The sequence below is a fragment of the Lingula anatina genome, chromosome 8 (genome assembly GCF_051362555.1).
Source record: "Lingula anatina isolate TDL-2025a chromosome 8, LinAna3.0, whole genome shotgun sequence".
Lineage (NCBI taxonomy): Eukaryota > Metazoa > Brachiopoda > Lingulata > Lingulida > Lingulidae > Lingula > Lingula anatina.
This window is the reverse complement of record NC_141774.1, coordinates 16311697-16332843: the sequence shown is the minus strand read 5'-3', so window position 1 is coordinate 16332843 and position 21147 is coordinate 16311697. Positions and strand designations below refer to the sequence as shown.

General features: G+C 35.7%; 1 protein-coding gene across 5 annotated transcripts in view; it reads right to left on the bottom strand.

Moving 5' to 3' along the window:
• LOC106152664 (extracellular sulfatase Sulf-1) overlaps positions 1-21147 on the bottom strand; it is a 47623-nt gene that overhangs the window by 12526 nt on the left and 13950 nt on the right. The window contains exons 1-3 of one of the 5 annotated variants that reach the window (XM_013526341.2): positions 17792-18045; positions 13549-13623; positions 8769-9368 (exon numbers count right to left, since the gene is read on the bottom strand). In XM_013526341.2, coding sequence (XP_013381795.2) covers positions 8769-9237 — 469 coding nt within the window. In that variant the 5' untranslated portion in view covers positions 9238-9368; positions 13549-13623; positions 17792-18045. Of the gene's footprint in view, positions 1-8768; positions 9369-13548; positions 13624-17791; positions 18053-21147 lie in introns of those variants that run through there. The other 4 variants (XM_013526343.2, XM_087018993.1, XM_013526340.2 and 1 more) reach the window with 4 other exon arrangements.

Sequence of the window (21147 nt, the reverse complement as noted above, 5' to 3'; positions counted from 1 at the left end):
CAGTTCATGGTGAAAAGTAGGTCAAAGGTCAATTTCAAGGTCACATTTAGATTGCCAGTATATGACTTCCTATTCAAGTTCAATAGTAACTACGGACCTATCTCAGCCAGTTTTGGAGATAAAAGGGAAGCAAAATTTGCAAAATTCAGTTCATGGTGAAAAGTAGGTCAAAGGTCAATTTCAAGGTCACATTTAGATTGCCAGTATATGACTTCCTATTCAAGTTCAATAGTAACTATGGACCTATCTCTGCCAGTTTTGGAGATAAAAGGGAAGCAAAATTTGCAAAGTTCAGTTTATGGGGAAAAGTAGGACAAAGGTCAATTTTAATGTCACATTTATAATGCCAGTATATGACTTCCTATTCAAGTTCAATAGTAACTACGGACCTATCTCAGCCAGTTTTGGAGATAAAAGGAAAGCAAAATTTGCAAAATTCAGTTTATGGTGTAAAGTAGGTCAAAGGTCAATTTTAAGGTCACATTTAGATTGCCAGTATATGACTTCCTTTTCAAGTTCAAAGTAACTATGGACCTATCTCAGCCAGTTTTGGAGATAAAAGGAAAGCAAAATTTGCAAAGTTCAGTTCATGGTGAAAAGTAGGTCAAAGGTCAATTTCAAGGTCACATTTAGATTGCCAGTATATGACTTCCTATTCAAGTTCAATAGTAACTATGGACCTATCTCAGCCAGTTTTGGAGATAAAAGGGAAGCAAAATTTGCAAAATTCAGTTCATGGTGAAAAGTAGGTCAAAGGTCAATTTTAAGGTCACATTTAGATTGCCAGTATATGACTTCCTATTCAAGTCCAATAGTAACTATGGACCTATCTCTGCCAGTTTTGGAGATAAAAGGGAAGAAAAATTTGCAAAGTTCAGTTCATGGTGAAAAGTAGGTCAAAGGTCACTTTCAAGGTCATAGTAAGATTGCCAGTATATGACTTCCTATTCAAGTTCAATAGTAACTACGGACCTATCTCAGCCAGTTTTGGAGATAAAAGGAAAGCAAAATTTGCAAAATTCAGTTCATGGTGTAAAGTAGGTCAAAGGTCAATTTTAAGGTCACATTTAGATTGCCAGTATATGACTTCCTATTCAAGTTCAATAGTAACTACGGACCTATCTCAGCCAGTTTTGGAGATAATAGGAAAGCAAAATTTGCAAAATTCAGTTCATGGTGTAAAGTAGGTCAAAGGTCAATTTTAAGGTCACATTTAGATTGCCAGTATATGACTTCCTATTCAAGTTCAATAGTAACTATGGACCTATCTCTGCCAGTTTTGGAGATAAAAGGGAAGCAAATTTTGCAAAGTTCAGTTTATGGTGAAAAGTAGGTCAAAGGTCAATTTTAAGGTCACATTTAGATTGCCAGTATATGACTTCCTATTCAAGTCCAATAGTAACTATGGACCTATCTCTGCCAGTTTTGGAGATAAAAGGGAAGAAAAATTTGCAAAGTTCAGTTCATGGTGAAAAGTAGGTCAAAGGTCACTTTCAAGGTCATAGTAAGATTGCCAGTATATGACTTCCTATTCAAGTTCAATAGTAACTACGGACCTATCTCAGCCAGTTTTGGAGATAAAAGGGAAGCAAAATTTGCAAAATTCAGTTTATGGGGAAAAGTAGGACAAAGGTCAATTTTAATGTCACATTTATAATGCCAGTATACGACTTCCTATTCAAGTTCAATAGTAACTACGGACCTATCTCAGCCAGTTTTGGAGATAAAAGGAAAGCAAAATTTGCAAAATTCAGTTTATGGTGTAAAGTAGGTCAAAGGTCAATTTTAAGGTCACATTTAGATTGCCAGTATATGACTTCCTTTTCAAGTTCAAAGTAACTATGGACCTATCTCAGCCAGTTTTGGAGATAAAAGGAAAGCAAAATTTGCAAAGTTCAGTTCATGGTGAAAAGTAGGTCAAAGGTCAATTTCAAGGTCACATTTAGATTGCCAGTATATGACTTCCTATTCAAGTTCAATAGTAACTATGGACCTATCTCAGCCAGTTTTGGAGATAAAAGGGAAGCAAAATTTGCAAAATTCAGTTCATGGTGAAAAGTAGGTCAAAGGTCAATTTTAAGGTCACATTTAGATTGCCAGTATATGACTTCCTATTCAAGTCCAATAGTAACTATGGACCTATCTCTGCCAGTTTTGGAGATAAAAGGGAAGCAAATTTTGCAAAGTTCAGTTTATGGTGAAAAGTAGGTCAAAGGTCACTTTCAAGGTCATAGTAAGATTGCCAGTATATGACTTCCTATTCAAGTTCAATAGTAACTACGGACCTATCTCAGCCAGTTTTGGAGATAAAAGGAAAGCAAAATTTGCAAAATTCAGTTCATGGTGTAAAGTAGGTCAAAGGTCAATTTTAAGGTCACATTTAGATTGCCAGTATATGACTTCCTATTCAAGTTCAATAGTAACTACGGACCTATCTCAGCCAGTTTTGGAGATAATAGGAAAGCAAAATTTGCAAAATTCAGTTCATGGTGTAAAGTAGGTCAAAGGTCAATTTTAAGGTCACATTTAGATTGCCAGTATATGACTTCCTATTCAAGTTCAATAGTAACTATGGACCTATCTCTGCCAGTTTTGGAGATAAAAGGGAAGCAAATTTTGCAAAGTTCAGTTTATGGTGAAAAGTAGGTCAAAGGTCAATTTTAAGGTCACATTTAGATTGCCAGTATATGACTTCCTATTCAAGTCCAATAGTAACTATGGACCTATCTCTGCCAGTTTTGGAGATAAAAGGGAAGAAAAATTTGCAAAGTTCAGTTCATGGTGAAAAGTAGGTCAAAGGTCACTTTCAAGGTCATAGTAAGATTGCCAGTATATGACTTCCTATTCAAGTTCAATAGTAACTACGGACCTATCTCAGCCAGTTTTGGAGATAAAAGGGAAGCAAAATTTGCAAAATTCAGTTTATGGGGAAAAGTAGGACAAAGGTCAATTTTAATGTCACATTTATAATGCCAGTATACGACTTCCTATTCAAGTTCAATGGTAACTACGGACCTATCTCAGCCAGTTTTGGAGATAAAAGGAAAGCAAAATTTGCAAAATTCAGTTTATGGTGTAAAGTAGGTCAAAGGTCAATTTTAAGGTCACATTTAGATTGCCAGTATATGACTTCCTTTTCAAGTTCAAAGTAACTATGGACCTATCTCAGCCAGTTTTGGAGATAAAAGGAAAGCAAAATTTGCAAAGTTCAGTTCATGGTGAAAAGTAGGTCAAAGGTCAATTTCAAGGTCACATTTAGATTGCCAGTATATGACTTCCTATTCAAGTTCAATAGTAACTATGGACCTATCTCAGCCAGTTTTGGAGATAAAAGGGAAGCAAAATTTGCAAAATTCAGTTCATGGTGAAAAGTAGGTCAAAGGTCAATTTTAAGGTCACATTTAGATTGCCAGTATATGACTTCCTATTCAAGTCCAATAGTAACTATGGACCTATCTCTGCCAGTTTTGGAGATAAAAGGGAAGAAAAATTTGCAAAGTTCAGTTCATGGTGAAAAGTAGGTCAAAGGTCACTTTCAAGGTCATAGTAAGATTGCCAGTATATGACTTCCTATTCAAGTTCAATAGTAACTACGGACCTATCTCAGCCAGTTTTGGAGATAAAAGGAAAGCAAAATTTGCAAAATTCAGTTCATGGTGTAAAGTAGGTCAAAGGTCAATTTTAAGGTCACATTTAGATTGCCAGTATATGACTTCCTATTCAAGTTCAATAGTAACTACGGACCTATCTCAGCCAGTTTTGGAGATAATAGGAAAGCAAAATTTGCAAAATTCAGTTCATGGTGTAAAGTAGGTCAAAGGTCAATTTTAAGGTCACATTTAGATTGCCAGTATATGACTTCCTATTCAAGTTCAATAGTAACTATGGACCTATCTCTGCCAGTTTTGGAGATAAAAGGGAAGCAAATTTTGCAAAGTTCAGTTTATGGTGAAAAGTAGGTCAAAGGTCAATTTTAAGGTCACATTTAGATTGCCAGTATATGACTTCCTATTCAAGTCCAATAGTAACTATGGACCTATCTCTGCCAGTTTTGGAGATAAAAGGGAAGAAAAATTTGCAAAGTTCAGTTCATGGTGAAAAGTAGGTCAAAGGTCACTTTCAAGGTCATAGTAAGATTGCCAGTATATGACTTCCTATTCAACTTCAATAGTAACTATGGACCTATCTCTGCCAGTTTTGGAGATATAAGGGACTAAATGTTATAATTTTGGAGTTACCATAATATGCCTTAAATTTCGTACAGAAAAAATTAATTAAAATAAAGAAAATGTCATTTTGGTCAAAATTCTTGAAATAGGAGGTGCTCTGAAGTTTCAGAAGTTCAAATTTGATGAAATAATGTCATTTTTGAACACAAGTTGTCTGCTTTGCCAAGCCTTATGTTTTATTTTTCCAGAGTTCAAAATTTATTATCCATTACCGTACTGCACATTTTGCTTTTACCACCAATATGTACTTTTTGATACAGCGTAACTCGAAAACCGTATGGAATACAAAAAAAACGAGACCACCTCCAGTGTTGGGCTTTACATGCTCTACAAAATGCAAAAAAGAATGGGTCTCTAGCATTAACGGTTCCCGAATTAGAGACAGTTTTCAGTTTCGGTATCTTATGGCCGCTACTCCCGTGAAAATGCACCGATTGACCCCAAATTCATGGAGATGAAAGATGACCTGAAGGGTAACACCTTCCAATAATATTATTGGTTAAGTCTGTGTGGTGTCTGAATAACAGGGCAAAAAAAAATTTTTTCGTAAAAAATTTCATTTTTTTGAAAATTTTGGCCCATTTGACCTTGAAGTAAAGGTCAAAGGTCAAATCCAAGGGTATATTTGAAATCTACACATATGACTTTTGGAAAGCCGTCTATAGAAATTTTTCCCATAACTCCTTCCGTAGGGTAGATAATTAGCATTTAATTTTGCCATTTTTAGACAAGGGTACATTGCAATGAGTGCCACACCCAGACCCCAATACCGACAAAGCCCAAATTTTACGTGGAACGAGTTGAGATTATAGGTGACCTAAATCCATGAGATGGGTACGGGGGCCCTTACCGTCTAGGAGGAGAAGCGGTAACGGTAGCCGTCCGGCGGAGCCGGCGGAACGATCCGGACGAGACCGAAACCATGTGTACCGCCAGCGCTAACGCTGGTGGTACAAATAGTGAAAAATAAATGAAATAAAAAAAACATTTTTGGTAGTAGCTCTAAAAGATGTTCTAAAATGCCAAATTGGTTCAATAATATCAGTGACAATTTTTTTCAACCTTGAATTAAGTAAAAATCAAAAATGACATCAACTTTCCCTAAATTTCAAGGCCAACTTCTGTCTCCATTAAAAGGACTTGCTTACAACCAGTTTGAAAAAAGATTTGAAGTGCATGCTTCCTGAGAAACATAAATAAACCAAAGGAAATTGATTAATATCATTACCCGCGCCCCCCCTCCCCCCCCCCCCCCCCCCCGTTCTTCTCCCCTGTTCCCCTCAGGCCCCGGTAAGTGATGATTGACAGCCCTTTGTCCCCTGATCCTTTCGTTGTCATGCGTAACACGCACTTGTATCTCGTAGAGCAGGTGGTTCGAGGAAGGCACTTCAGTTCAGTTTTTGTTATGCTTTTTTTTTTGAAGGTGCATTCAAAATAGTTTGTTTAAATCAAACGTGTCTCATTACACAGGGGATTGGTTTTGCAAAAAAATTTAGAAAACTGAAAGTTTTATTTTGAAACTTAACATTTTAGTATAACTCTTCAAATTTTAATTTTTAATTTCTTAAAAGATCCAAATTTTAGTGTAAGCCCCTTTTGTCATTTTTTTTTAATTGAAAAGGGCAAAAAATCTTCATAGTACATTGGTCCCTTGGTGATTTTTCGTTGTGGCAATATTGACTAAAGAATAGCCATTTCTAGCTTACGTCAGTCCTGACCAAAAAAAAAAACTTGAAATACTGTTTTACTATCAACACTATTCATAAAAGAAAAGACATTAAATCTTATGGTTCTTATTATGTGTCATAAAAGCTGCCTTAATACTCTACAGGACCCATGAAAAAAATCCTCACATAAAAGACTGAATACAACAGCTTAAATTGAGGCTTAAATTGGACTTTGGCTCAGCATTATTGGCTCTTGAGAAAATAGAGTATAAAAACTGCCAGAGAAAAGGTCCAACAAATTGAGCACTTCAGATTTCATTAAAATCTAAATGGGAGGCCGTCTTCCTTCCTTTCTTTCTTTTCATTTTTTTAGGTTGAATAAAATTGACACTGACATTATAATCCACAAAAGTTCACCCTCGAGTGGCTTTATATCTTGATGAGAAAATGATGAAAAAATAATAAATAAAGAATCAGAGGTAATGGATATTTAAAATATGACAAACAAGATAATCCCCGAAATTAAATTTTTTTACAGAGCATGAAGGGCCATGAGAACATGTCCCAGTAAATACACCACCAGTCTTGGATTAGAGTGTCTTGGAAGACCTGCCATCTGGTGGGAGAATTTTACTGATGTTCTTGGCTGGTAGATTATTTGATCAATGTTTAAATTCCTATGATAATGGAATACCTAACATGGAGTAATTCCGATTATTGTCCATATAATCATTATCGAAAGTGACTCAATCTTAATGACTTATTAAGTCTTCATAATTAATTTGTAGACATGATGCATTCCTTCCATAATTCTACCTCTATAATGATAATCACTTCATTGACACAATAATGAGTAATCAGATTAAAGCCACTGCCAGTTTCTATTAATTGAAATCATTATCTGCAAACAAATATTAACATTTCATATATATAGACCTTCTATGTACATATCTCAATGTAAAATCCCTATACTTTTCGAATGCAAGGAGATAAAATATTTTCCAACTGACACTATTATTTTTAAGCAAATTATATATTCAGTATATCTCCTACAGATTTTATATGTTATACTTTCAATTAGGTATCAATTTTCAACAATATATTAAGATTATGTCTGTACTTCATTTCAAAAGGAAATTTTTACTGATGGGCCACTGGTACCCATTTTTAAAAGGTCATCTGGTAAAATGCTTCATTTATTAATTCATTAATGTTTTTATTTGTCTATTTACTAGTACTTATTAATTTTTTTCAATTTCATTTTTAGGGCATGTGTTTCCAAAATAAGTGCAAACCAACAGGCACAATCAATTCTGCCCTGGAGAAGAACATGAACGATGAACTAGGTGTTTTAAGACACCTCTGGGATTTTAGCGATAATTTACATCGCTTCATCTTCCTACTGTGTTAATTGCACTTTTGTGTGACTTGCACACTTCATTTAATCCCAGTTTTTATCAGCTCTAACTTAAATCATTTTCGGTTTTAAATAAGACTTCCAGACAGAGAAAGACATTTTGACCATTACTCCTTACAAAGACAATCTCCAAGATGATGACTTAAATATAGCATTAATTGCTTGTTCTCATCACTTTAAATTTAGTTGTTCAGTGCTAGATATGACCTCTAGACAGCCAAAGCCCTTGAGCCGATGTGGACATTTTTTTTTAAAGTTCAGCCTCTTTATCTTGCCCTTTTAAGATTACCTCCTAGATGCCTATTTATGTTTGTCCTTAGTCACGTTTCCAGTAACATTATATCTTAGATGAGAGAGTGATTACAATTTCACAATCAACAGAAATCTATCCATAAGCATAAGCTTTATAAAATGGGAAACCAAAAGATAAGACTGGCTTTTTCTGGTGAGAAATTGTAACTGCACAATCTCATCTTGTAACAACATGGTGTTTGTTGGTTGTCTTTTCACCATACTTGGACTGAAATCAGTTTAAGTTAAAATTGGTAGAAACTGATCATTCTATAACCACATTTGGACATTCAATGGTTTTAAGTTAAAACTGAAGAGAACAGGTCTTCGGCAGAAGGTGCAATGGATACAGATAAGTCCTGAAAAGGGCAGCCGAAAAACCACCTGCTATATTTGCTTAAGCTGCATAGCAAATAGGGAAAATAGAGTAAGAATTGTATTGTCAAAAGTAATCAACTTCAGTCAGTCAGATAAAGTCAAAACATTCAGAAGGCGGTAAGAGACACCAATGATTCCTATTCTAGGTCAAAAATAGGAGACGGACACCAACCCAAGTTTAACTGTTCATAAAATCGCAGGCATGTAAAATGTGTATGTTGGCATTTGTTAAACTGGCCATCAATCCATGCAACGACAAGGAAATAATAGATATTCCCAAGCCACCATTTGTCACCCTGACAGCTAGGAAAATTATTACAAAAGATTCGAATCACCTGACAAGAAAAGGCATTTATTTTTCTGATGGAGTTATTCAAGTTCAAGTTTGCTTTTATTTTTTCAAATCTAGGACTGCATCCTGTTTTTGAATTTTCAGTTTCTTAATTATTACCAATTTGAAAAGGAGTCAATATCATTTAATAAAAACAGAAAGATGAATTTGAAGGAGAAAAAAAATTTCAGACAAAAGACAACCCTGTACCAAATATACAAAACCAAATGATGTTATACTGATATGATCGACTCATCTTTTCAATGGGGAAATTTGTTAATTGAGCTGATGCTGTATTTTAAGTCATAAATTCATAAAATTTGCCCATTCCTATTAAGTGGTAGTAACAAAATTGAAAAGCAGGCTACCCAATAGTTATATTCAATAAAGTAAAAGCACCACAAATGCTATTTAGAAATATTTTAAAACAATTCTTAAACTGAAATTTAACTCACCTGTCCTATATCCCGCATTACTTAGGTACGTTGCAAAATTCCGTGTCTCGTGCGTCTGCTGCCACTGAATCGAAGAGCAGTTGTCGTTGTTTGTGTACACGTTATGGTTATGGGGATACATTCCCGTAAGAAATGAACTCCGCGACGGACAACACATTGGTGTAGTCACAAAGGCATTGTTGAATGTGGCGCCACCTTTGCCCATGATTTTCATGGTCTTTGGCATGAAGTCCATGGAACCGAGTTCCTTGTCCTGGTCGTCTGTCATGATAATCACAATATTTGGCTTGTCTGACTTTTTTCTGTGGTTTCTTCTTGAATTGAACCTGTCTTCTGTGACAAGCTCATCGTTTTGATTCCTGTACATATCACGGGCACGTGCTCGCTTGCCACGCGCATCAGAACTGGTGGCGAAAATTACAAGTATCAGTGTCAGAGCTGTGGCGAAGTGAAATATTGAAAAATGCATGGCAACAGGGTGAATATGACTCCTTGATGACGACCTTGACTTGGTGACCTTAGTCAAATGACCTTGACCTGCAGATGTAATGGTTAGTAATGGTTAAGGTGATCCAGCTACTTACTTCACCAACGTGACATCTGAAATGATAACAAAAATCTAATCAAACATCAGTAATACATACGCAGCAAAACTAAGCTCTTTAACAACTCAGAGCTCACAAAACAAAATCACGCTGTCACAATTTTAAGGATATCTTTACAGTGACTGACACTTCTTATAAAAGAACTTCAATCTTAAAATCTCTCACGGGTCAAATTTTTGACTCTCCAACATTCTCTTATTGTTTAGATAATCCAATTGCACCGAGCTCGCATTTCCATTTGTGGATCTAAGGACAAGAAATAAAACCTATCATCTACGGAATCATTTTTGGACATGTTTTTATACACCAGGACATAACAGTAACTTTATATCGTACAATCTCATCAGATCAAAGAAATATAATATCCTCACCCATTTTGTCTCTTTAACTTTACAATGAAGTAAACATCAGAATATAACGTCTAATGCTGATTTTATGAATTGAAAAACATGGAAAAGGAAAAATCTTGGCATTAAATTTCCAGCATTTTATGCGACACTGATATTTGTTATTAAAGCTACATTTCCTTATTTTTAACCCGAATACTGTCTATGGCAATTCTAATTCAGCTCAGACAGAGAGAGAGAGAGAGAGAGAGAGAAATCAGACCCATCGTATATTTTCAGACTTCTAGTGATCAGATTACAGAGCAACACTTAAACTACCTCGTGCAAAACTAACCAAAATGCATCATAAATCAGACCAACAAAACTACACAAGTTGGACCTACTTCCATTCCAACCCTGTCCTTGTGTGAACTACACTCAAGCTAAAATATTATTTGTACACTTTTGATACACCATGTTTTACCAAACATTCAACCAAAACGATCCACTGTTTTTCAGACCTCCTGGGGTATCATATTGAGTTCCATCACTATTATATATTACCTAATTTGAACTTATTCACATTCAAAGCACAATATACCAAATGACCTGAGAATACATGTTCATCGATTCCCTGGAAAGTTCCTAAATTTCCCAGCAGACGGTGATCAGTTTCAGTGAGTGATTTCCTTGAAAAGAGATACACTGCACAAACTGATTACTCATTTCATTTTCTGGGCAATTTTTTTCCCTTGCCCTGAGTATCACATGTCATTAGAAGCACTCCTCTATAATCTACATGCCACTACTTTTAACAGTGATCTCACAACAGAGATAATTTGACAGTGACCCAGGAAACTCGGGGCATTTTGCTTTATTTATTTTTTTTTCTAATGGGCTATCAAAATAAGATTAACGCAAATAGAAAAATGGGAGTACATCTGTCTGATACAAATATTTTTAATGCAGAGAAAGTTTTACAACAGTTCAAAGATTATTCTTTAAAAAGATGAGGCAAATTGTCCTAACTTTCAATTTCTAGCATGTGTGGTAACAATATATTTACTGCCAAGGGATTTTTACACCAAAATTCAAACATTATTCTTAAAATTTGCAAGGTTTCCTATACTTCCAATTTCCTAGTTTGTACTTCACTGTCTTTCAACTGCCACTGAGTTTACAATTAACCTTGCACTCACAGGCAAGAACAGTTCGTACACAAATATGATCTTTAATTTCCTTCTTTTTTCTGCTCTAAGGTAGTTTTTTTTTAATCAAAGGCTTTCAAACATGGCTTCCACATTAACTTTCTTCTTCATTTCCTTTCTTAGGACTTCTCATGAGCAACATGCCATCAGCACTTATAATTAAACATGACTTTTTCATCTTCTTAGTATAGACATCCTTAATTCATTCCTTTAATTTTCTAAGATCTTTCCTTAACAGGAGTTGTTTTCAAACTAAAGGGCAGCGATTTTACACAACTTTTACATTAAACCACTTGACGCACTTAATCTTTCGGTTAAATTTGGTTAATTTTAGCTTCATGTCATTTGGAACCAATTGTTGTTATAACAGTTAGACACACACAATAAAATGGAATGTATTCTAGGCTAATACCAGTCAAGCAAATTAAAGCCAAATGCTATAATACACATTTGAATTTGGCTAAGAAGTAGAATAAGCATCCCATATTTTTTTTTTTTAAATACTATTTATTTCATTATTTGAGTAAGAATTTCTATCTTGACTTAAACCATCCAGCAGTTTGACCAAAAGAAAGCTTATCATAGATTTCTGATAACTTATTACATTCTAGGCCACGTTTTCAGCAATAACTCAAATGACATCTTCATTTTGGTGTGTTAATTGTTGGTCCTCATATAATCTGCATGGTATTATTAGACATTTCATTGATAATATATATGACATACACATTGATTCTTATACCTATTTCTGGACTAAAACAGACGTATATTTAAAATCATGTTTACATTTCCTATCTAAGTTGATTAATTTTTTTGCATCTTGCATTTTATCTTCAATTTCTGATCTCCTATTTATTGGACAATTCAAATCAGACTCTTTGGGTGGACTTTCAATCCTCATCAGAAAAATCACCGAATTATTCAAGGCTCCATTGCCTGCACATGCAATAATACAATTTCATAGAATCCCCTTTTACTAACTAAAGGAAATGCTTTTCCTAGTTTAACATCTAAGTTCTACCCAAGAAAGCAACAGCGGGACACAGAGACACACACAAATAGAAACAAAAAGCTGTACTTTATTCTGAGCTCTAGCAAATGAAATGCCGTCAGATCAGAACATGTGGGTACGGAGATAAGGCAAATCTAGAATGTTGTGCTAATTGAAAATAAATTCCCACAGGTCTGTATATTGGCCTCATCACTCAGAAAGAAGCAGCGGGGTGGTGTTCCTATCTTGCGTGGGATGCTACTGCCATCTGGTTAAGTTTCACTGTGCTAAGAATACTGGAGAAGAAATGGTTTTTATGAGATTTACCTTCCAAAATGGATTTTTCCAGGGAAATGAGCAATTTTTTCTAATCACGAATCATTTATGTATCCCCCTCTGCATTTTGATTTGACCTTTTATTAATTATTATAAAGGTTAATTTAGTTTAAAATGACTGGCCAGTCCATAACCAGCGACCATTTCCCTTTGAGTTCCAATGGAAAAATTATTTTAGGGGTTAAATCTTCATTAAGATACATGTGAAGTTTTATAATAAACTGTGGATCGCAAAAATAAGCAATTGGGAGATTATTAAACCCATAGAGTGTACTTTTAATGTATAAACACTAGCAAGTCTAGGTTTTTTCATCCCTAAGTCCTTCTCACAAAACCATTTCTCTCTCTCTCTCTCTCTCTCTCTCTCTCTCTCTCACACACACACACACACACACATACACTACAGCACACAATATCCGGAACACTAAAACCATAAACTAATTCACAGTCTTCCGATTCCTAACAAAAGAATTGAAAACATAGTCATCCCCAGATAGGATGCCCACCTTGATATACCACACGTGATTACAATCCACATTGTTATTGGTAAATAGCCATTTTTTAAATCAAGATGTAAGACATTGATATGTCTGTATTTATATCAACAAGTGGAATTTTATCTGTCTTAATTACCTCAGTTTTTACATTCGAGTACTAATGACACTATTATCAGCAAAACTGGAGTTGGGATGCTATCTGTAATGAGTAAGAACGAGAAGAGGTTTGGGTTTTTATCTGACGATGCAGTTAACGACTTTGTTGGTCTGAATGGTCCTGGTATTGGGTTACTGTGCCACACAAATCATTCCGCAGATAATAACATAGCAGAAAATTTGTGGAATTTCTTTTTCTTTATGTTTCTGTTTGGCTTTTTGGGTTTGAGTTCTACTATTGGTTATTATTGTCCCAGCTTCAGGCAATCAAAATTCTTCAACAAAAGGGAAAAATTGCAGTTATACATTTCAGTAAAATTAAATCTAGCTAACTAACTAACCGTTTTCTTTTTCTCTTCTTCTTCTTTTTGTTTTTTGTTTTTTTTTGGGGGGGGGAATGTTGATGTTAACTGTATCATCTGATAAATTGCTGTCCCCCCCCCCACTCTCTTAAGAAAAGATAATGGAGATAGGCATTGAGAGCTAATTTTTATACACTTTTAAAACACTATAATCATCAAAATAAAGAATATCCTGAAAATCCTACCTATTTCTTCCTAGGCCACCACAGAAATAAGAAGAAGAGAAAATCCTCCGCTAGGCACACATCAAAACCAACAAGCAGAACCCAAATCAAAGGTAATACTATTGAAATACTTACCAGACATGCACACGTGAACCCAAACATGCACAGTACAAATGGTTACACTTGCCCCATGGAACCCCAAATATTTGACTGAAAGAGGAAAAACACGACAGAATAAACAGAACTTAGCACCCCTAGTTTACAAACATTCAAATTGCCATATTTACAAGACGGAGGGTTAAAGGATTGCATTCAGCACCAACAAGAAGTATTCCACATCGTGGAATGTGAAAGCCATTGTTAGAGAACTCGGGAGTCAGACATGGTCTCACCTTGTACAAACAAGGCCCCTTAAATAGTGTAGCTACGTAAGCCTTACATAAACTCATTTTCTCTTGTTGTTGCTTCCTTTTAAGAGAAAGTTCCAGCAAAATTGCAATATTTTCCCTTCATACAAAGATATATATACCCCAGTTTTAAGTATCACTCCCCTTCTGAAGAAAGCTTGGGCAAAACTGTAAAATTCGTTGAAAAACATACAGACAAATTATTAATACAGCTTCCTTTATTTAAGAGAAAATCCCAGCAAAACTGCAATATTTGACCCCATTAGAGCAATTTCAATTTCTGTAACATGCAAAACAAAATGCCTCAATCTGTGCTCTATCTTTAAATTAAAATATGTCCAAAAATGTAACATTTCAATCTCGTGCATTTAGACCCATTACCATAATCCATATACAGTAACCAAAACAAAATACTTCTCTCCATGCTTTTGTTTTAAATTTAAACAAGTCTAAAACATAACATTTTGATCTTGCACATTTAAAGCCATTATCGTGATCCATACAACCTAAACAAAGAAAAAAAAACTTTTATCCCTGCTCTTTTTATAAATTAAAATATCACAAAAAAGTAACATTTCAAGCTGTTATTTTAAGGTTCGGGATCATGGAGGACCTGTCTCTCTCCCAGGGCCAGCAAACACAAGTGTTTTATTGCAGTAATTCAATTCCTCATTCAATTTTCAGCTCAGCTCTGGTTTGCCACTGATCCCTGCCATTAAGAAGAAATGTGGGGACGTTCACAATATTTTTTAAGAGCGAGCTTTAAACGGGACTCTGGGGCATTCATATAATATTCTTAATTGATCCAGATCTAGAAGTTATTATGTCTCGGCTCCGAATATATATTGTGTGAATTGATATGACTAGCTAAATGCTTATTTTAGTCTAATTTGGCCTTTTTTGTTAACGTTCATTTATTAGTCTTAGATTGAATAATCTAATGTGTTCGATAAAACATTTTCAGCTGCCTGGCTTCTAAAACAACCAATTATATGTTTATGTTGAATAAGATGCTGATGATCACTTGCATAAAAAACATAACAACTGTAACTGGGCTTAAAAGGTAAAAATTTAGTACGGCATCATGGTCATTGAGGTACTGACACTACAACTATAAGGCCAAGAAGCTAAAAACATATCAAAGTGTATACGACATCAAGTTCAAAGTCCATTGCATCAACTTTTTTTTTGGTTAAAAAATAAATGTTTATATACACGCCAATGTCACATTAAAGAACAGATGGCCTGGTCGGAGAAGATTCAACCCCTAACATTATTTTCCTCGGCTACTGACATGCAAGTTTAGTAAACATCAGCTGTGTGCCCTGGATCTTGGAACAGATGGCTCATATGCCTAGAATTAGCCCCCCCCCCCCCCCCCCCCACACCTTCCCCAATCCCCATCGGCACCTTTGCCCTTTTCAGGGGCCCTTCATGGGTAACCCTGGTAATAAAAATATTTTGCTTAGGCCAAGAGAGAGATAGAGAGAGAGTGAGAGAGAAAGAAATAAAAAAGAGAGATATAGAGAGAGAGGGAATGAAAGACCATAATGATAACAGGGTGAAAGACATCAACTGAGTCTAGTAGTTCCTCTTCTACTAAAAACAAAATCAATATGTCCCCCGACATGCAGTCTTGTCATGCATTCACCTCTTTAACTCACAGTTTAAAGTATAGACTCACTGGTGTCTTCTATTTTCAGTATTTTCTCCATCAATCATTTGGCAGTTATGCAGGGTTGGAGGGGGGTGGGGTTACATGGATAAGGGGGAGGGGGTTCAGAGGATGTGACTAAAAAATTCTCCCTGATGTCCAAACTAAAATATCTTTTAAATTAGTGAAACTGCCCTGAATCCCCTGACTCTGACGACGTTCATTTACTGAAGCCAATATCCTGGCTCTGTCAGGGAAGAAAATCTTATATTTGTTCAAGGTACTACACTGCAACTAGTGTTGTCTTTAATGTAAAACTGATGGAACTTTGGTACATAGTGGGTTCATTCTATGAATAGTGGAAAAAAACTCCTATAATAATTTCCTTGTGGTAAGTCTTAAATCTTATCAAATATTTCCTTCTTATATCCAGAAAAAATTGAAAATAAATTGGGCAAAGATCAATTCTTTATTTGTGTCCCCTTTGTGCGAGGGGAAGAAATTTTGGTAAACAGGAAGAACCTTGTTGTGTATTTAGCAGTTTGTTATAATCAGTCTCAATTCTTCACAATTTCTTTGATTGAGGTTGAAAAAAGTGGGAAATCACAAAAAAGGGACATTAATAAAGAGGGCGCTGTAGTGCAAGAGGAGAGTAGTTTACGAGAGCTTCTGCTTGTTCCTGTAAATTTATTGCGACAGTCTGAAAGCTTTTCCTAGCAAGCAGTGTCTGGGTCCTCACTAAAAACCTGAACCCTGCCTGCTACAGGCTGTTTATACAGTCACTGGCAGTGTGTAAGTCACTGCTGGTATGGTATAACTTTAAATTTTCAAATGAGCACTTTTGCCAATGTTACTGTTACTTTTTCGAGATTTATCGTTTTCTGACAATGTACAGTTTACTTAATGGCATGAGTCCAACTCAATTCTTAAAATTTCCAGATCTATCTTAAAATTTCCAAATCTACTTTCACTATTACTCACAAATTATTTTTCTTTTTTCGGAAAGGGTGAGTGTGGAATTCCAATTTAATGTTGCTCAAATTTACAGAGGAACTACCATATATGTATAAACTCATCTCGAAACATTTCTCCTGAACTTCAGTCCCAAAACTCTGCTACTGTAAATTTGATTAAAAATAAACATTTTAATTTTCCTGAAATTCACACATAATAACATTGCACTGCCCCTTCTCTCTATTACTCCCTGTAATTCAATCCAACGATCACTATGCATGCTAATTAAACAAAGGGCTTCATTAAAAAACTATTTTGTTTCAGTTTTTTCAATCCTCATTTTTTACTAGGGTTAGAGGATCTATTTCCCAAGGAAAACCAGACCCCAAACACTTCAAAACTTAATATGATTTTACAACGAACCTGGGGGCCACTGTAGTAATTATCTATATAACTAAACGCTGGCAGACACTACAGACACGCTAAAGCTGACAGCTGTGATGAGACAAGTTCAACAAGGGCAGCCAGACGCAGCTGCAGACAGCACCTTGTGTACAGGCTGAACTTTCTACTCTTCACACCTTAGTCTACACCAGTACTACTGTCAATAGAAACCCAGATCTAGAACAAATCTAGACCTAGAACAGTATCCATGTTTGACATTCAATATACCCTGCTTCTTGAGAAGAATTTGTGACATCAGACATACAGGTGCTCCCCAAACATGTATACAAATGAAAACACCTTGGCCTACACTGTTGATGATAAAATTCGCAGTCTTTTGTCTCTACTGTCCTGAGCCAGACAGGCAAACTGCTGATTCCATCTAAATTGAGAACATTACAAACATGCAGCCGCAAAAAAATGCCTCTGATTATGTCACTGTTAACAAGCATGTGTCAAACTCAAGTATGCTGCACACATATTTCAGCCAAGTCTTAATCTCTCCTTGTGCTTTTATAAAGGTAAAAATCAGAATGTAATTACACTGAAACTCTGAAATTAATGCAGTTATCCCAGGATTAAAACAAGAAACTAATGTAAAAATAACTCAGATATCTTCAGATCAATTACGAGATCGAGTGACACATATCACATGGCCATCCTAAAGCTAAGAGTAACTCCATTCATACAATCCTCCTTATCAAAAGACAGTCAGTGAGGTAAAGGACCGAGTGGCACTTTTTACATATTCTACACGATATACACTGATAAATTCATTGAAAACTAAATGGAGACCTTGGTACACATGCAGGCTCTCTTTACTATACAACTTGTTAGCATGTTGCAATATTTAATTCAATTTATGTACATAATCACAATTTCTATGGTGTATTTGCAGCAATAATTCTTCATAACTTACCAGCAGCAGACAAAGTTGTCAATAACTTGACTCCAGCAATATAATCCAACCCTGCTCCTCCTCCTCTGCAAGTCTCAATGTTGCAGACTAACTACCTCTCAGACTTCACCCAGTAGCTTAACAACAGTCTTTAACCACTGCTGTCCTTAACCAGACTGGTCTTAACCAGGCTGTCTCCACCTCCTTAAGTACACCACAACACCAAGAGAGAGAGACTGAGACGAGTAAAAAAAAAATCCTGTCTATTCTCCACAGTGAAGCCAATGAAAGATACCATCTCCACTTGAATGCCTTTAAATTTCACCTGGGCAATTAAGTTCAAGCCACTCAAAGCCCATGGGGACTTAAGGGGTCTGTGGGGCTTCAAAAGAGGATTTAAATTGTTGTTTAATTAGATAACCCAGGTAATTAGGTCATTCATACTGATTCAGGGGCCTGAACAGGTAACAACAGGTGCCTGATAAGAGGATGATGAGATAACACTGACATGAAGCCAATTATGCTGCTTAGGGGCATGGAAAGGGTCAGGGGCTATTAGAATAGCAGATTAAACTATTGACTAATCAGATAACTATTAGTCTAATTATCCAGACTCAAGGCCTCTAGTGACTTTTTGATTGTAGCACACCTGGATTTGGTAGTTAATGATGATGGCTTTGTGATGATTATGGGATTCCCTGCATGATAATGACCAAATGCATTTTGCTCTGAAAGCAGTGTTTGAAAATTACAAATACAAGTTTACAAACACTAGTTTGAAAAGTTCAAACAAACCAATATTTGTTGTTGTTGGGAACGGGCCTGCATGTTCTGATACAAAATGTGATAAAGTTTTTATGTATAATGCTTATGTATACCATTACTGTAAAAAGGCCCCCTTAATTTTTTAACTGAAAATCACTGTCCACCTGTGCAATGACTGTATATTATCAGGGGCGGATCCAGAGCTATTTACTGACAGTCTTCAAATTATCTTTCTTGATTCATCCTCCAATTTTGACCGTCTTCCAAAAGGAAAAATTGGATACCCATCAATGAAAACTTGAAAATCTGACCGTCTTCCGGAAGACCCAGAAGACGGCCTAAATCCGCCTCTGATTATATCCCTTTCACCACTAAGTCGATGATATAATTATCAAACATGGCAAAAGATGGATCATTTCACTTAATTTTACACTTGTTTTGAAGAGGAATAAATAATATAATACAGATGTTATACCACACATAAGTCAATCTCTCTGTCATGCAGAGCTCTCTATATCTGGCCCATCAAAGGTACGAGGGAGCTAATTACTTATCAGAGACTTAATTAAAAGAGGGAAAGATAACAGTCCTAGTCCAATATGTTAACAGGGTCAACAGATCTTCCTGCTGAGGCTGAGTTCTACAAATACAGCATTAAGCCTCAGTCACACACTGAACTACTTAAGACTGGGAATAAACTTAAACGTGTTATATCTGGTTTGGCAATCTCAATCACCTGTGTTTGTATTGTAAACACATTCACAATTTCACCTGTTTTTTTACTTTGATAATTTTCCAGCCAAAAGAGTAGTTTTTCACCTGCCCCCCCCCCCCCCACTTCCACTGCCTACAGTCCCATTAACTTGTTACACTTTTTTTTGCAATCTTAATCAACTGCATTTGTACTGCAAACACCTTCACAGCATCATTTTATAATTTACTTATGATTTGAAAATAAAGTGACATGCTCTGCAAAATCTTAATGTCTTACCTGTACCTTTTTAAAGAAGTTTTGCCTTTATTTTGAAACAATGATAATCTTTTACAACTGTCAGTGTTCCCATGTGAACTGGAAGATGTACAGCATAACATGCATAAATGTATCTTCATTGCAGATAAGCATCTGTCATTTTTGTATTATATAATTATTAGGTCATCTTGGTAAGATATATGCATTGCAGCAGCTATAATTGGTATTATACTGTATGTGCATTTAATTCAGCACTTGCTGATGCTTTACTTACAGATCCTAAACAAGTTTCTTGTTTAGAATAATTCTAGGGGTAAACACAACTCTTTATTTTATCAACTAAGTTCCATCTTTGACCTCCATACCTAAGCATACAAGTTGCCTTATTTGCTACCTGGGGTGCTTAATTTAGGATTTGGGAAGAGGGGGGGGGGGGGGGGGGGAAGGTGGTTAGATGACTATAAGAAGGAACAATTTTAAGGGAATATTTATGTGGAAAGAGAACTGAAGATGAAAAACCTTTTTTACTTCAAGGAATCATTCGCATGCAGAGACAAAAATAAAATATTTTCTCAAAAAAAAGTTGATATTTTAAAAGGTAGGATTCTTTTCTAAACAAATGGTATGGTAGCTTGATGAAAGTGTTTCCCAATGTACTTGTATACGATTTATATTATATTATTGTATCACACAAAAAACTATGTTCTGAAAGGAAAAGCTGATTTTGAATTGTCTTTTATTTACCTGTTGGCATAAGTAACAAAACTGTCCTATATTTAAAATAAATGAAAAAAGATGTTAGAAGGGGGAAAGATGATATGGTCCAGCAATGGTCTCAATTTTTTACCAAGTTGGTGTCAATCCACAATACACCATCATAAATGAATAACTGATCATAAATGCATCAAATGAAAAAAAAAAAGATGTGAGGAAAGAAAAAGAAGAGGCAAAATGGTCTTTCATTTACCTGTTTCAGCTGCCTTCCTCACCAAAAGCTGCCCTATCTACTTCTCGTCTCTGGAGCACCTGCCCCAACCTCAGTTAAGTATGAGGAGGTTAAAATAATACACCAACTATAAAGAAAGTCAAATGATCCAAAAATAAATCAAGAGACCATGAAAGAAAGAAACAGAGTCCAAAAATAGTCTACAATGTAGAAGAGAAGGAAAAGAATGCACGGTAATTTTGTGGCTATAAAAGCTAGAAAAAGAAGCCAGAAATGTATGGCAATTCACAATGGCAGGAAAATGAATCCAAAATAGTAAACAGACATAAAAGAGAAGGTAAATGAATCCATGCTTTAAGAATAGTTCACCAATTACTTGAGGCCCCTTTCCAATAGACGCCATCAATCTACATAGATCAATCCAACTTCGCAGGGACTCTCACTGAGTGCAATCAGCTAAATCTGGCGTTAAATATATAGATAATGAAGGTAAGAAGTCATTTACATACAATCACACAAGTTCAACATTCACTTACAGGCCTTCCCAACTACCAGACTCGACATCGAATGATCCTGAAATCACTAGTAGATCGGACCCCACCACCCATTTTCAAGGTATGTGTTAGTACGTGCTTCGAAGTATCAGATGCGGCACCGCTCTTGACTAGTACGTGATGTGATAGTGATGATTCTGAG